The 17,728-nt window shown below is 46.5% G+C and overlaps 1 protein-coding gene across 2 annotated transcripts in view; it reads right to left on the bottom strand.

The window, feature by feature from the left end:
• The window catches only part of DNAH1 (dynein axonemal heavy chain 1), a 1,443,760-nt gene that overhangs the window by 1,204,901 nt on the left and 221,131 nt on the right, over nucleotides 1–17,728 (bottom strand). For both annotated transcript variants that reach the window (XM_078661462.1, XM_078661463.1), the window contains exon 15: nucleotides 9,564–9,789. In XM_078661462.1, the coding sequence (XP_078517588.1) occupies nucleotides 9,564–9,789 (226 nt within the window). The remainder of the gene's footprint in view (nucleotides 1–9,563; nucleotides 9,790–17,728) is intronic.

Raw genomic sequence — 17,728 nt, 5'->3', positions numbered from 1 at the left:
TCCCTTCTCCTTTTCAGATGGTGGAGAAATAACAGAACCACTTTTCTTTACCTTCTTAGCTGTCTGTGTCTCCTCAGTCTGTCCCAGCCTCTCCTTTACACCTCGGTGAGGAGATTTTATGGGACTAGCCTTTTCAGACCTATCAGAGGTCTTTTGTAAGGCTTTTACAGGGGGGTCAATAGAAGTTGAAGGGGATGACCTACTCCTCTTCTTGGATCTTCTGGAGGACGCAGCTGAGGAAGAATCCTCACTGTCAGATGACATAACCTCCTTACGTGACTTCATTTTCTGTAGCCAAGTCAACAAACGGCCTTCCCTGTCTCTGAAGGTCTTTGTAGAGAATGTCTGCAGATTTTACAATCTGTGGCCTTTTACAAGCAGTAGATACAGTCCTCATGCTTGTCCTCCACAAACAGCCTCTTCTTAGAACAGGTAGCACAAGCTCTAAATAACGCCTTCTTCTCCTTGTCAGACATATCAAAGTTGAAGAAATGGAAAAATAATCCAATCTGAAGAGAAAACTGAGCAGAGCTCAGTGGAGACTCCCTAGCACAACGTGCGGTAGAAAATCTGAGGCTCTGAGGCTCTCTCAGGAGGGTTCTATGGGGTGAGGCTGTTCTGATTGGTTGTTGCAGAATTTTGGTCTCTTTTACAAACAGAGGTGGATAAGCTACAAAATGAGATGAGGCCTAAGCCTAGTTTTCTCTTTTGTGCTTACTGCTATGGTATTTTTTTATTTACCGAGGCTCCCATTCCGACGACGGGCGAATTATACAAAGCATGGGAATCTATGAAAGTTCCAATACTGGGGCAAGCCGCGGAAAGGGAGATATCTGGGCCCTATGGCTCGGACGGTGGCATCAGGCGACTAAACGTCTGGGTTGGACCGGTGTGCTGACTCAGGCCACACCCCTGTGGTCCTCTCAAAAACTGGGGCTCCTGTGTTATCAATCAAGATTTGATAAATGGGACACAATCGGAATATCTACCATATATCCGCCTGAACTATCAAAAGGCTAATTCTCACAAATGCAAGACATATTGCATTGCAAATGCTGATGCACCTTAAATATGGTGGGCGAACCGCATGCAACATACAAACTATGGAGCAATTTGGAGCGCGTGTGAAAATAGTCTAAAGCAGCAGTTTTTAATCTGGAGGGAGGGGCCTGGAGGGATCAAAGAAGGCCCAGGCATAGGTTTAGAAAACAAGCATTTGCAATGCAATAGGACTCGCATTTAGGCTAGACCTATTGCATTGCAAATGGGAGAGCGGGCGGGGGGACTGTGGGAGGGGAAGAAGGCACGGGCAGTAAGAGAACCATATTAAAGAAAACAGTGCTCACAATCTAAATAACACGTACTGTGCAACACTCGAAGTAAAGGGGCCAGTAGCCATGGATGGATACAAATGACGACATGGCCGTCATAAGGAGGGACTAACTAGCCTATAAACCAATCGAAGGCAGCATTTAGGAAGGACAAAGACACAAGCCAATGAAACAGATGGGCATGGGAGTGGGCAGAGCTTCCCTCACATAGTGAACTACCACAGATCAACCCCAGAACAGCGCTTGCACACTGGCTCAGGACTCAAGAATCAAGTTACTTACCTGTATTGGTAACTTTCATAGATTCCAATAGCTTGTATCATTGCCCGTCGTCGGAATGGGAGCCTCGGTAAATAATAAATATATATATATATATATATATATATATACATAGGTAGATAAACCATAAAAGGTACAAAAGAGGAAAAATAGGCCTAGGCCTCATTCTATTTTGTAGCTTATATGCCTCCTTTTGTAAAAAGACCCAAATAGAGCACCAACCAATCAGATCAGCCTCACCCTCTGGAACCTTCCTGAGAAAGCTCAGAGCCTCAGATTTTCGTAGCCGTTGCATAGCTATAATGACATCCCCAAAAGGGGTGAGCTTTCCCAGGGGAGGCGGGTGGGCGCATGGGAATCTATGAAAGTTACCAATACTGGAGAACCAAAGTTACAGGTAAGTAACTTGATTCTTACTCCAGTATTGGAACTTTCATAGATTCCCATAGCTTGTATCAGAATAGATAGCAGTTAGTATGCTTAGCACATTTCGTTCACTAAGTCTAAAATAACATCATACAATATGTCATGAGCTCAACATAATGTCATAAGACAGTTAGACAACAGTATAAATAACGAAATGTGAAAGAACAGGAAGGAGGGTAGAAAGGAAAGCTCACCGCTCACTGGAAGAGATTTCTCAGGACTGCTTGACCAACAGCAGCATCTCCTTTAGCATAGGAGTCCAGGCAGTAGTGCTTCGTGAAGGAATGGGTACTGATCCAGGTGGACGCTCTGCAGATGTCCTTAATCGATACTCCTGCGAACAGCGCCGTTGAAGATGAGATAGACCTCGTTGGAGTGTGCTTTAATCTGTCCTTCCAGAGGCTTCCCCGCCGCCTGGTGGCAGAAGCGGATTGCACTAGAGATCCATCTGGAAATCCCCTGTTTTGATAGAGGCAACCCCTTTCGTGGGGCCCCAAAAGCCACAAACAGTTGAAGTGATTTTCTAAAACCAGCAGTGCGTTGAAGATAGAATTTTAAACATCTCTGGACGTCTAGCGAGTGAAGTGTCCTTTCGGCCGGAGTCGAAGGCCGAGGAAAAAAAGAATTTAGAACCACCGGTTCATTCAGATGAAAGTCCGTAGGAACCTTCGGAATAAACTTGGGGTTCATTCGAAGGATCAAGGTATAATTTTTGAACTGTAAAAAGGGTTCCTTGATGGTCAGAGCCTGTAGTTCCCCCACCCTCCTTGTGGAGGTAAGAGCGAGGAGAAGAGCCACCTTCCATGATAAGAATTTTAAGTCAGTCTTATGGATTGGCTCAAATGGAGGCCTCATTAGTTGAGCCAGGACCACGTTTAGATGCCATACAGGAGGTGGAGGCCGGACTGGCGGAAACACTCTAAACAGTCCTTTAAAGAATTGCTTAATGACTCTTGCCGACAAAAGAGAAGGACCCGAACCTGTCCGTCTATATCTGGAGATTGCCACCAGGTGGACTTTGATGGAAGAATGGGTCTGGCCTGCATGTGCCGATGACAGGATATATGGCAAGAACTGATGCGGAGCTGATGAAAAAGGGTGGACTCCTTCTCGCTGACACCATAAATAGAAACGTTTCCACTTTGCTCTATAAGTCCTGTTCGTGCTAGGAGCTCGTGCCTGAGCCAAGATGTTTCTACATTCGTCAGAAATGTCTAGATCTCGGAACTCTCTGTGCTCAGGAGCCATGCTGCCAATTGAAGTGAGTTCGGGTTCGGGTGGAGAACCTGGCCGTTGGACATTGACAGAAGGAATTGGCTTGACCGGAGATGTATGGGATGGTTCTGAGATAAAAGGAGGAGTTCCGTGAACCAAAACTGGCGAGCCCAGGAGGGAGCCACCAGAATCATCTTGCATCGGTCCATCTTGAGCTTCCTGAGGACCCGAGGGATCAGGGGAAAAGGAGGAAAGGCATAAACAAATGCGCCGGACCAAGACATCAACAGCGCATTCCCCAGCGATCCCCGATGGTGTTCCCTGCTTGCATAAAACTGTCATTTTTTGTTTGCCGGAGTGGCGAACAGATCGATCGCTGGAGTACCCCAGCGGGCGAAGCTCTCCTCAACTACGGAATCGTCCAATTCCCATTCATGAGAAATCGCTTTTAGGCGGCTTAGTGTATCCGCTTTTGTATTGCACACACCCGGGAGATGTTCTGCCATGAGCGTGATCTTCTGTGAAATTGCCCATTCCCACAGTAGCTGAGCTTCCTTGGAAAGCTGCGGCGATCTTGTGCCTCCCTGCTTGTTGACATAGTGCATAGCTGTGGTGTTGTCCGTACACACTAGGATGGAGGAGTTTGTTATCCTTGGAAGGAAAGCCAACAGAGCCAAACGAATGGCTCTCCGCTCCAGAACGTTTATATGAAGACGACGTTCAACTGGCATCCAATGCCCACTGACTTGGAGATCTTGCATGCCCGCTCCCCAACCTTGAAGGGAGGCATCTGTTGTAATGATGCGAGGAGCCGGAGGCATCCTGAAGCTGAGACCCACCAAGAGGTGAGATTCCCTTACCCACCAGGCAGCCGCCTGTTTAATTTGTAGGGTGACGGTCACCTTGTCGCTGAACAAACCGTCCACTTGTCTCCACCGAAGGTCTAGTTGTTCCTGTAAAGGCCGCATTCGCAGCCTGCAGTGCGGAATCAATTGAATACAAGAGGAAATCGACCCCAGAAGAGACGTGTACATCCTGACTGATACTGAATGCTTCCTCCGAAGCAGACGGGCCGAAGAAATGAGTTTGGCTTGCCTCTCTTTCGATGGGAAGGCTTTGCAGGAATGAGTGTCGAGAAGTGCGCCCAGGAATTTTGCTGAATTGGCTAGCCGAAGGACCGATTTCTCCCTGTTGAGCTGGAAACCTAGTTGGTCGAACAGACGCAAACATGTTTCTACTGCCCCTGTTGCCGCCTGATAACATGGGGCCTTCAGCAACCAGTCGTCCAAGTACGGGAAGACTTCTATTGACTGCCTTCTCAGAAAAGCTGCCACCGGGGCCAGCACCTTCGTGAAAATCCGCGGCGTGGATCTTAATCCAAACGGGAGCACCATGAATTGGAAGTGACTCTTGCCCACTGTGAAGCGAAGGAAACGTCTGTGAGCTCGGTGGATCGGGGCATGGAAGTAGGCATCTTCTAGGTCTAGCGTTGCCATAAAGTCGCCTGGATTCAGGAGGCGCAAGATGTCCTGGAGTGAGATCATCTGAAATGAAAGCTTCACGAGATAGGTGTTGAGCTCCCTTAAGTCCAGGATCGGACGCCACTTGTCCTTCGTTTTTCGAAACAGGAAAAACCTGGAATAGAAGCCTTCGTCTCTTTGAGATAGAGGGACACGTTGGATCGCCCCTTTTTGTAGCATTTACTGAACTTCCAATCGCAGAAGGCTTAGATGTCTCGTATTGGTGGCGTGGGGAGCTCTATAAGGTGGAATATCCTGGAACTCTAATGTGTGTCCATGACGGATGATGTTCAATACCCACTGATCCGATGTTATCTGTTCCCAGTTGTTCAGATGTTGAGAGATCCTGCCGCCCACTGGTGACACATGGGGCGGAGGAACAGTCGGCAGAGTCAGGAGGCCGCTATTGACGCTTGGAGGCGTCCCTGCCTTGACGCCCTTGTTGCCCACGTGAGGATTGGCGAGAGATGATGGCGATTGCCGTTGAGAATACTGATTAGAGTACTGCGGTTTGTACGATTGCGACTGCTGAGAGTAGCGTTGCTGTTGGTAACCCCCTCTGGTCGCTGTGAAGCCTCTTCCCCTTGCTCCACGGAAAGGTGACCTCCTATACTGCAGGTTGCCCAGGGACCGAGCCGTCTCTGTGTCCTTCTTTATTCCCTGTAGAGTGTCATCAACATGCTTCCCGAACAGCATGTCTCCATCAAAGGGTAAGTCCATGATCCTGTTCTGGACCTCAGGACGAAACCAAGTCACTCGCAACCAACCCTGTCTCCTGAGAACCGCTGCTCCCCCTAGAGCGCAGAAAGCAGTGGTAGCGATGTCCATCGCGCAGTCTATTATCTCCGATGAGGAGCGTTGTCCCTCCTCCAGGATCTTCTGGGCCTCAGCTTTGGGATTGTCAGGAAGCTGGTCCAGGTAGGCAGAAACGTCGCTCCACATCTGACGGTCGTAACGACCCAAGATTGCTAGGGCATTGGAAGCCCTAACCAGCAAACTAGCTATAGATGAGAAACGCTTCCCAGCGTTATCTAACCGTCTTCTGTCCCTGTCAGGTGGAGTCGTTAGAGGAGCCGACGGATTGCGCGTCTTCCGTTGCGCTGCTTGTGATATAACCGAATCCGGTCGTGGTTGCCCAATAAAGCAAGCTGGACTGTCATCCGGCGCCTTATACTTTTTCTCCAAACGCGGGAGAACAGGAATGACCGTAGCTGGCGCCTGCATCACCTTCTTTCCCTCTTCCCATATGTGGTCCACGATGGAAATGGATCAAACGGCCTTGCGATAGGGCTCTTTAAAATCATAGAGAAAACAATCCGTCGAAGTAGAAGGCATGGCGAGCTTAAAACGCGACGTGGCCATCTCCATTAGGTTGTGAAAACCTACCACGTCCGCCGGAGGCGAGTCTATCAAATCCGGTACTGGGGATGCCGGGTCCTGATTCATGTATTTGTCCCATTCAACATCAGGATCTGGAGCCTGAGTATTTCCTTGGTCATCATCTGAAGAGTCTACACGCGGAGGCTCCATCCGCTGGGGAACGTCTACAACCTCTTGCACTTGCGGAAGTGGCAAAGACGGAGCAGCAGACAACCCTGGTCGCTCCTGTGTCTGCCCTTCAACCAGGCCTGATGCATCCCTGTGCCGATATTCATCCAGCATGGATCGTAAGTCCTCTAGAAGAGTGACCGGCATTGAGACCATGCCCCGTTGATCCGGAGCTTCCTGGTATGGAACACGGCTTTGTTGTTGTAGCTGTTCCTGACCATAATAATATTCATTGTCTGACTCAGAGTCATGGTATTTGACCTGCAGTTGGGATGGACTATAAGCATCCCTAAAGACACCATCGTCCTCCTCAGAGTACTCTTCCTCGTCCAACAATAAGGCCGGAGGCAAAGGAGTTACTTTCCTAGGCAAAGTCATATCCGGGGTAATTCGCCTTTTCCTGGAGATCTGTACCCTCACAAACGTAGACGAATCCGTCGTCGACGGTGCCGTCGTTGAGATCGTCGACGGTAGAACTGCCGTTGACACCATTGTCGTCGTCGACGAGGCCGTCGTCGACGGGGTTGTTCTCGTCGACGCTGCAGTCGTCGACGTTGTTGTCGTCGACGGTGTCATCCTCGTCATCGTCGACGATACTACCTTGGACGACGGAACATTCTTCATCGACGGTAAAGGAGATGAAGTCGTCGACGGTAAATTCCTCGTCCAACAATAAGGCCGGAGGCAAAGGAGTTACTTTCCTAGGCAAAGTCATATCCGGGGTAATTCGCCTTTTCCTGGAGATCTGTACCCTCACAAACGTAGACGAATCCGTCGTCGACGGTGCCGTCGTTGAGATCGTCGACGGTAGAACTGCCGTTGACACCATTGTCGTCGTCGACGAGGCCGTCGTCGACGGGGTTGTTCTCGTCGACGCTGCAGTCGTCGACGTTGTTGTCGTCGACGGTGTCATCCTCGTCATCGTCGACGATACTACCTTGGACGACGGAACATTCTTCATCGACGGTAAAGGAGATGAAGTCGTCGACGGTAAATTCGACGACGATGTGGAAGCCGTCGTCGACGATGTCTTAGACACCTTAGCCTTGCCAACTGAAGAAGCCTCAACAGCTGGTTTCTTGAAAGGCTTGGAGACTTCAGCCTGATGGGGTAGCCCGGCCGAGCCATCACCCCCTTTCTTTGTCTTTGGTACCTGAGGTACCGGCCCCTCCCTCTTCTTTTCACTTGCGTGAGGAGATTCGCCCGGGACAAGGCTTGCCAGACCTGTCAGAGGGCCCATGCACAGCCTTAGAGGGGGATTCAGAAGAAACTGACACAGATGACCTACCCCTCTTCTGTGACCGTCGCGAGGAAGTAGATGAAGAAGCATCCTCATCATCACTTGAAATAACACCATCTCTCATCTTTATCTTCTGCAGCCAAGTTAACAGACGCCCCTCACGGTCACGCAGGGTCTTCGTGGAAAAGGTCCTGCAGATCTTACAATCCGCCACTTTATGGTCTGGGTATAAACAATATATACAGTCTTTGTGTTCATCCTCAGCAAAAAGTCGTTTTTTAGAACAAGTGGCACAAGGCCTGACAAGGCTTTTCTTTTCCTTGTCAGCCATTTAAAAGATTCCACAGACAAATCCTGTCAAGAATAGAAGAAAAATACCTCAAGAAGAAAACTAGAGCAGAGCTCTAAGGAGGCTCCTTATCACCAACGTGCGGTAGAAAATCTCAGGCTCTGAGCTTTCTCAGGAAGGTTCCAGAGGGTGAGGCTGATCTGATTGGTTGGTGCTCTATTAGGGTCTTTTCACAAAAGGAGGCATATAAGCTACAAAATAGAATGAGGCCAAGGCCTATTTTCCTCTTTTATACCTCTTATGGTTTATCTACCTATGTATATATATATATATATTTATATATATATATATATATATATATATATATATGTATTATTTACCGAGGCTCCCATTCCGACGACGGGGAATGATACAAGCTATGGGAATCTATGAAAGTTCCAGTACTGGAGTAACCTAAAAAGATACCAAGCAGGTGCTTACTTCGGCAGGACGTGGGCCTCGGCGCAAGTTGCCTAGAATTGAATGGGAAGATACATAAACCAGATTTAATGATTATGCACAGAATGTCCACCCCCGTCGAATCTGGACAATACGAGTTGAAGGCCCCGAGATAAGAAGTTACATGAAGGATCCGAATTAATCGTTCCTTTCTCTCATGTAGCTCCTAAATCCAGGGCCTTTATCCTGACATTTTACAAGTGCTCTGACAAATGTGAAATATATATGCCCTACTTGTGGTTTTATCAGGTGCATTTTCACACTCAATTAAACCAGGCCTCGTATAAACCACACTCTGTAATCCCATGTGCGGAACACTGGGCCACTCAGAATCTGCTGTTCAGGTGTGCCACCCAGTGGGGTAGGTAGAACTACTCCCTCCCGGAGCGGCTCCTAAGTTTGCCGGGGGGAGCAGTGGTGGGGGGGGGGTAAATGCGACATCACGGTTTAGCATTACCAATTAGCTCCAACTCAGTGTTTTCCTGCATGGACTGTAGCACTAACACGAGTTGGTCCAAGGCTGCCATATTAATGCAACATTTTCAGGGTACCACTATGTAAAAGAGTCATTTCATGTATACTTATGTTTGGCATGAATCCAGCCCTGCCGGAGGCACTTTCAGCCAACCTGATACTGTCCTTTTTTTGACGCGCTACGAGAATTAATATGCTACAACAAATGTGACCTCTCTGCGAGTCTGGGAAATAAGAGTGATGTTAATAATAATAACTGGGTTTATATTTAGCTCTTAATACTACAATTCAGTGGTTTCTAGGTTCTATACACAACTGGTGTTACTTTTACCCAAGTTCATGGCACTCAGTTCACCGACTTTGGAAGGATGGCATTCTGAGTGGGCCTTGCAGGCATTCAACCTCGTTAGTTTCCCACAAAGTACATCAGATTTCAACAGCAACCATTTAACTCAACTAACCATCCTGAGCGTTTAAGTATAATGAAAAAACATATTTCAGCCAATATACCAGCAACAACTATGGTGCAAAAAGTGTTCAGAGGCAGTGGTCGTTGGAACAGATGACAGTGGAAGCCTTGACCAATGGCCGACCAGACATCTCTAATCAGCCACAACTGGCGATTTGGCACAGTCAAGGGTTCAAATTGTATGCACTGTAAGATTTTCACTGGCTTTGCACAAGCATGACTTGTGAAATATATGTATCATATTAAAAAAAAGTTTATAATGCCGTATACGTACATCTTCCACTTCTTTGGTCACCTTTTTGGCCAGGAACTCCAAAATGGTGCTGGTCAGGGTCTTGCACTTCCGAGACAACTGCTGCTTCGCACCATCAATACTCACAAAGAAGGGTCCAATGCTGATGGAGCTAGGAAGGGCGTTGTCCAACCGCTCCTTTTCTAAGTAATATTTCTCCACGGCAGCCTTCATATCTTGAGCTGAAGCGTTCTGAGTCTTTAACTCCCTAGGAACACAGAGACACGGCAATCAGTGGCCTTCTTTCAACAGCACACCCCAGTTCCACTGTTTTTTTTTGCCATAATACCCCCTTTTCTGAACAAGTGAGGATGCTCCATCTGTCATGTATTTGAATATAGCTGTATACTCATTTGCACTGAGTTTAGATAGAGACAAATTAGGTAGAAATGGGAGACAACAGAAAATGTTAAACCAAAAACAGGTATTTATGGGACACAAAATCAACGTATAAGGGTTGCGACATTGGACGCAAATTTACAAAGTGTCAACATTTGAATGAATCTATAGAAATGTCAATTTAGGGTCCAATATATTAATGTAATCTTATTTTGCTACCATCAAAGGTTTTGGATTCCGTGGTAGATCAAAAAGGAAAAATGCTGTTGAGAGTTTAAACCTAATTTCAGTACGTAAGACCAAGGGAATAAGATATTTGAGACTTTTGTTAAACACCCCCCCCCCTCCACACCTGCGGATCAATCACACAGCTACAACGTTAACACTAGAAAGTAGCAATGACAAACTAGAATTCTAACATAACAACATACTGTTGGCTTGCACTATGGGACAATAATTGCTCAATTACTGGTCACTAAAACGGTTTAGGCAAGATATGGACGTCTAAAAAAAATACCTATTAAAGGACACTCATTCTGCTATTCATATTCAGAAATTAATTATGAAGGCCTTCTTACTGAATATGCCTTTAATCCTATGGCCCTGCAAAGTTAATGCCCATATCGTACAGAGTTTGGTGCAGCTGCCTCGCAACATTAGAAGATGTCATTGATCTATGATGACATTTAAACAAATTTACTAACTGATCTTAATGTGGGTCCCTCCCTAACTATAAACCTCCTGATTACTCTTTGTCTGAAAATCAGATCAATCACAATGAGTACAAACAACTTCAGGCAGGTGCATCCTGCTGGAGATGTCCAATGCGAATACATCCTACTTTTCCCTACAAAAAAAAAACCCACAGCGTAACATTGTTAGCGAAGGTCATTACCATGTGTCGCTAATGAACAAATAAAGAAGTCATTTAACACTGTTACCATATGTGATTCATGAACTCATGCACCTTGAACTGATTGGTCCTTTTGAGGCTTTACAGCTGGAGCCTTGAAGAATACCAAAGCCTACCCCTGGCTATGAATATGTGATGTGTTTTCTTGTGCATATAGTCAATTTATTTATGCTTCTGCTTTATTTTGTTTTTTAAATTGTTAATTCACTTCTATAAGCTATTCAACACTTGTATTCTTTGATACTACTCGATGTACATTCGAAGTTCTGTACGTCTAAATGCCAATAAATAAAAATATTATAAATAAATAAAAGAATACAAAAGCCATTGGACAAAACACGTTGGCTGGCTGACCAAAATAATAATGTTATTGTTGTATACTGTGAAGATCAGGATTTAAACAGTGAATGATTGTTTATATTTACCATTAAGAGTGCAGCCCAATTTATGAATTGAAGAATGGTAAGTTACCTGACTTGCAACAAAGTGACAACTCGCCATTATCTGGTCAAAGCTAAAACAATTGTAGAACCTACGAGGGGTTTGTCCAAGTAAATGCCCTTAAATACACTTCAAACTACAGTGTTTCAATTCATCTGGACTCTAAGCTGTCTCACTATCCGTAAAACATATGGACCAACTAATGTCAGTCTTCCTAAAGAATTCCTGAAAAGTGATCAACATTCTAATCAAAACATCAGTAAACCCAAACTTTCACACTGATCTTTTTTATTATGACGTGCAGAAGCCGTGCCGCAGTGGAGATTGCTGGAGGTGGTGTGCACAGAGAATGTGTTCTTACCCTTAGAATTGGCCAGTAAAACGGATGGCAAAGCACTATATTAACATACATGTATTGGCACACGAAAGATTGTCAGATAGGAATTTGGGAACTGAGGCAGGTCAAAAGGTGGGTGAATGTTGCTGTCTACTAAGTAACACAGGAAGATGGAGATGACTAGAGCTTCTGAGTGGAGTTAGGAACTTAATCCTTGATTCTCTATTGGAGATTCCCAGCAGCTATAGACAGTCTGTATATTGGTATTGTAGATTTTGAGCCAGTATACTTACGTTCCACACAGGGAGAAGCTACTGCTCTGAACACAGTTAAAGAAAATGAGAGGAAGCCCAAGAGGGGAAAAGGTGATTTCTTTAACTAACAGACCTCATCAAGAGGGGCGACAAAATAAAAATAATTCAGGTGCAACAGTTGAACTGGCTGTCTCATATGGAAAGGCCTTTCTCATGCAGCAAGTGCAGAGCTACTGTCAGTGAAAAGCAAACTCAAGGCTCTGGAGGTGCGACTGGTGGCAAATGATAAACAGATGCAGGGAATAACTCAACAGATGGGTATGGGCACATTCAAGCTCCTTGTCCAGGATAGAGCCCATGAGAATATTCAGAAGTTCAATAACTGCAGCGTTAATGCCATGGTACAACTGAATCAAAGACTGGATGACGATTTCAGAGCATCGCACCAGTAAATCTTAAGGTTTCCATTGTTCTCAAATGGTGAGGATCTTAGAGAAGTGTTAGAGAAGAACAAGTTACTTACCTTCGGTAACGCTTTTTCTGGTAGATACAGTATCTGCCTGTGGATTCCTCACCTTGTGAATATCCCCCTGCGTCAGCAACGTAGATCCCAAGAAACCGTTAGAGTCGACGACGCGGAAAAAAGGGAACTGATGTCATCACGCCGACTTAGGCCTAATATGGAGTCGGTGACGTCAGCCGGAGTCGCGCGCGATGCCGTGCTCCTGTGACGTCGTCCACGCCAGCGTGCTACAAAAGAGTTTTCCGAACGTTGCTGACGCAAGGGGATATTCACAACGTGAGGAATCCACTGGCAGATGTATCTATCAGAAATGTCAATTCTCTGGGGTTCTCGGCGGAACCAAGGTGGATATTATGGGAGTTGTTACAGCAAAAAAGCTACCCAAAAAAGGATCATCTGGGAATCAGTAAGGAGAATGCCACTCATTAAAAACGTGAGGCATTACAGAAGTTTCTGTTTTCAAAAGCAGTCATCAGAAAGAAAAAGCTTTCCAGGGGAGCAAAATGTTGATCTTCTTGGATCTTAGCAGTACGCCAGAGGAGGCAGAAGGTGCAGATGGTGAAAGGTGAATTTGTGGATGTTGGAGAGGAGATTTCAATTTAGCAACCAGACATTTTGAGGGTATTTTATGAGCGGGAAGTTCATATGTACAATGACCCCAAGGCACCTCAACATTATTTAGCAAACACGCAAAGTAGAGCAGTCTTGCAGATATCTCAGTGGTGTTTACAATTCGTGGGGATCTCATTATGGTAAAATGTCATCTGTGCGGCCTCATGGAAATAAAATAAGTGGTTTGTTACAACTGTGCACGAGTTACACTGTGTGCATAGTATTTGTTCTGTATTGGCTTAATGAAGAGGTTTACAAAAAGGTACTAAAATCTTGCAAAACATCATCATACTCATATTACAACTGTATCTCTAGGTTGACCGATCTGGGTGAACAGCAATTGTGTCACCAACACACTCCTTGGTCCGCTGACAGGCATGTTGGCAGCCCTGTGTATACCCAGTGCTTCAGTAATAAGGAAGCATGGGCCAAGAGAGGCTCGATGTGCTTTCTGGATCTCCGCATTGGAATGAGACGGACTGCTGCACAGTGGTGCTGGGATGGTTTGGAAAAGCGATAGGTTGGTCTCATAAATCAAGTAGGTAGCAGGCAATCTTCAGGTGAGGTTGGAGTACATTAGACTTAGCAGTGTTTAGTTCCCAGTGCTCTGAAAGCATCTGCAAAACGTTGTTCGTGGTATTAGATGAGAGGGGTGTTGTAGACCAAGTTTGGTATACCTATGTGTGGGCACAGTGCCGGTATAGAGGTTGGTGCTGTTGGGTAGCACTGAAAACACTGGTAGAGCTATGTGTGGGTTTCAATACTGGAATAAAATGATTTCCTATCAGTTGTGAAGCATTGGTAGACATATTCATGCGTCCCTTGTCTGCAAAGGTAGGGCGCTACCTGTAAGGATTACGGCACATTGGCAGAGTTGTGCATTTCTTAATGTAATAGTGTTGCCCAAGAGGTTTGGTGTGCACTGAGAGCATGTGGGTCCAACGGTTGAAATAGCTTGAGTACTGGAAAAAAGATCCTCTTGATGAATAGTGTGTGGGGTAAAGTATAGAAATATAGGGATCAGGCAGAATGAAGATGCGACTTGAGGCGCGTCACAACAACAGTATATGGGTGCCAGTTGTTGAAGGGGAATGGATGCTGCAGATTATGTGGAAGATTAGGGATTAAGTATATTGACATATCTGTGTCTAGGCTGCAAGTCAGGATGTTTTATTTTCCAAGCACACCTAGCAAGGTTACATCGATAAGCAAGTAGTATGAAAACACAGAATTTCCCCGCAACTGTCTATTAACAGAAATTGTGACTTTGGACCAATTCAAGACCAATAATTTCTCAAACTCATGGCTGCCTTACTTCATGCCAATAACAATTTTATACCAAAACACCGATCTAGCAGAAAAAAATCATTTTTATGCCAAACTCTTGAAACAAAAACGAAGCCCTGCTTTTTAATACTCTAAGAACATAGCTCTTTCACTAAGGAAATTAGCAAAGTAGCACGTGAGCTGGAAAATCAGTAATGCTCTTATACCAGCAGGATCCTAACCAATTTTGAGAACTGGCTCTCTTGATGTCTAGCCCCGGTGTTATATGAATAGACCGAAAGCTTTAAAGACAACACTCATAACTCAAAACAGCTAAAAAAAAATATGCTCCTGAGTTCCTACCACACCACACATCTGGACATTTATTAGATATGCACTGCATTTGTGTTAGACACAGTTTGAACTAGTACTGGCCAGTACTATGATCTAAACACAGCTTAATATTGTATTCTGCAGAGATTCGAGCCATTCAGAACTCGCTGAGCCTTAGCGAGTAAATCCATCCTTTCAGTATTGCTAAGAATCAATCCAGCTTCCTCCTTACAGCACCTAAATGAGCCATCAGGCGAATTATGTTACAGTACATCTAAAAACCCTAGCTGACCTAACAACATCAAGCAAAACAACATTCTAGAAAGCTTCTCGTTGGTAATTGTTAGATATGACGAAGTGGGTAAAGAGAATGATTCTTTTTTCTCTAAATTGGATGCCCTCTTTAAGAATTGTGGTATTGGCCAATGGATAAATAGTGTGTCATGGGCTCCAATGAAAGCAAGGGAAATTCCCCTCCAACCTACTGCGCAGGTAGTGAAAGGAAACCTTAAATGAAGTGCAGAGGGCCTTCTCGTTCTAAGGTCCTGGTGTCACAACACCTCCTGCACTGTTTGTAGCTACGACCCTGCAATTGTCAATGGACAAAATGCTATTCAAAATCAGGGAACATGTTTCCTCACTAGGTTTGATGGAGAAGGGGTTGAACTGATGGGTAGATTCAAGCCCCTCTGGTATACTCTTCACCCTACTTTGTGCTGATCTTTTACTGTTATCACTGCAGCGATATGCAAGTACGATTTGATTGACTTCAATAAACAGAATTTCAAACAAAAATTAGGGAATCAGTTCTAGAATCACGTGCCGTATTACCGATTACTGTTGTAGTTACCACCTTTCAAGGAACGCTTGGGTGAAAAATCAGAATACAGCCATATTCCCACATCATGAAATTACTGATACTTTTGACATAATTAATTCTGTGTGCAAACATATTGATGCAGTATTCCCATGGCACCAATGAAGGGTACCTTAGAAGCCTTGCAATACATTTTTAGTTTAAAGGTTTTGAAGCCTACTACTGTGTTTTGCAGGGGGCATTCGGTCTGCCAATGCAATCAGCACATATCCCTCAATACCCACCATTTGCCAGTGCCACCTGCTCGAGACACCTGTTCTGAAAGTATCAGGTTATTCCATAGTGGGGTTGTCAGGTGCCCCTAGGGTATACGCCAAACGGCACAAAAGCTTTCTAGTATCTTAAACCTTCTTTCGTCTTAAATATGAAGAATTTGAATGGATATCCTTCTTTCGCATGTCCTGCTGTCATTTTTCCTGAATGTAAAGTGGCCTTATTGAGTATAAAAACTTGTTTCAATCAATCTTCTAAAAGTGAAGGGCAGTAATAGTTATAATAATTTTCCAAGTGAGGAACTTCCTCATGGCAGAGGAGTCAGTTTGTGTCTACTAATAATCAATCAATCAATCAATCAGAACATTTATAAAGCGCACTACATACCGGCGAGGGTCTCAAGGCGCTGGGGGCTAGGCTGCAGCTAGTGGTCGAAGAGCCAGGTCTTGAGTAGTCTCCTGAAGGTCTGTGGGTCTTCTGTCTGTCGTAGGAAGAGGGGGAGGGAGGTCCATGTCTTGGCGGCGCGGTGGGAGAAGGACCTGCCCCCGGAGGTGGTTCTGTGGACGCGTGGGACGGCGGCCAGTGAGAGGTCGGCAGAGCGGAGTTTCCTGTTGGGTGCGTAGAATGATAGTCGGTTGTTGAGGTATTCTGGGCCGGAGTTGTGGAGTGCCTTGTGTGCGTGGGTCAGGAGTTTGAAGGTGATTCTTCTGTCGACGGGGAGCCAGTGTAGGTCTCTCAGGTGCGGTGTGATGTGTTCTCTGAGGGGGACTTCGAGGATCAGGCGTACAGAGGCGTTCTGGATTCTTTGAAGTCTGCTGATGAGCTTGGACGGGGCTCCGTCGTAGAGGGCGTTGCCGTAGTCGAGTCTGCTGCTGATGAGGGCGTGGTGACGGTTTTTTGCGTGTCTGTAGGGATCCATCTGTAGATTTTACGGAGCATGCAAAGGGTGTAGAAGCAGGTTGAGGAGAGTCGAGGATGACTCCCAGGTTGCGTACGTGGTTGGTTGGTGTAGGGGCGGTGCCCAGTGACGTGGGCCACCAGGAGTTGTACCAGGCTGAGGGGTTGGGTCCGAGGATGAGGATCTCCGTCTTGTCCGTGTTCAGTTTGAGCCGGCTTTCTTCCATCCAGTCGGCGACAGCCTGCATACCACGGTGGAGGTTGGCTTTGGCGGTGAGGGGGTCCTTGGTGAGGGAGAGGATCAGCTGGGTGTCGTCGGCGTAGGAGATAATGTTGAGGTCGTGATGTCTGGCGATGCGTGCGAGTGGTGCCATGTAGATGTTGAAGAGCGTCGGGCTGAGAGATGATCCTTGTGGGACGCCTCAGATGGTCTTGATGACTCCTGAGTGGAACGGTGGGAGGCGGACTCTTTGGGTTCTGTCGGAGAGGAAGGAGGTGAGCCAGTCCAGGGCCTTGTTGCGGATCCCTGCGTCGTGGAGGCGTGTGCGTAGTGTGTAGTGGCATACTGTGTCGAAGGCGGCGGATAGGTCCAGGCGGATGAGGGCTGCTGTCTCGCCGTTGTCGAGTAGGGCTCTGATGTCGTCTGTGGAGGCGATGAGGGCAGTCCCGGTGCTGTGGGTCTTGCGGAAGCCTGACTGGGAGGGGTCGAGGATGTTGTTGTCTTCTGGGTAGTGGGTGAGCTGGGTGTTGGCGATCTTTTCGATGACCTTGGCCGGGAACGGAAGCAGGGAGATGGGCCGGAAGTTCTTGAGATCGCTCGGGTCCGCCTTGGGTTTCTTCAGTGGGGCGTTGATCTCGGCGTGTTTCCAGATCTCAGGGAAAGTCGCGGTCTCGAAGGAGAGGTTGATGATGTTACACAGGTGGGGTGCGATGGAGCTGTCAGCCTTGTTGACGATGTGGTGGAGGAGAGGGTCGGATGGGGCGCCTGAGTGGATAGTGTTCATGGTTTTGATGGTGTCCTCGGTGGTCATGCTCGACCATGCGGTGAGGCGGTCAGGGTCGGTGGGGATCGGTGGTAGCGGCATGGTGGGGTTAGCGGGGTTGGTCCGAGGGTTGAAGCTGTCGTGGATGTCTCTGATCTT

The sequence above is a fragment of the Lissotriton helveticus genome, chromosome 9 (assembly GCF_964261635.1).
Source record: "Lissotriton helveticus chromosome 9, aLisHel1.1, whole genome shotgun sequence".
NCBI classification, from domain to species: Eukaryota; Metazoa; Chordata; class Amphibia; order Caudata; family Salamandridae; genus Lissotriton; species Lissotriton helveticus.
Note: the sequence above shows the minus strand (reverse complement) of the source record. Positions and strands in the feature narration are given on the sequence as shown.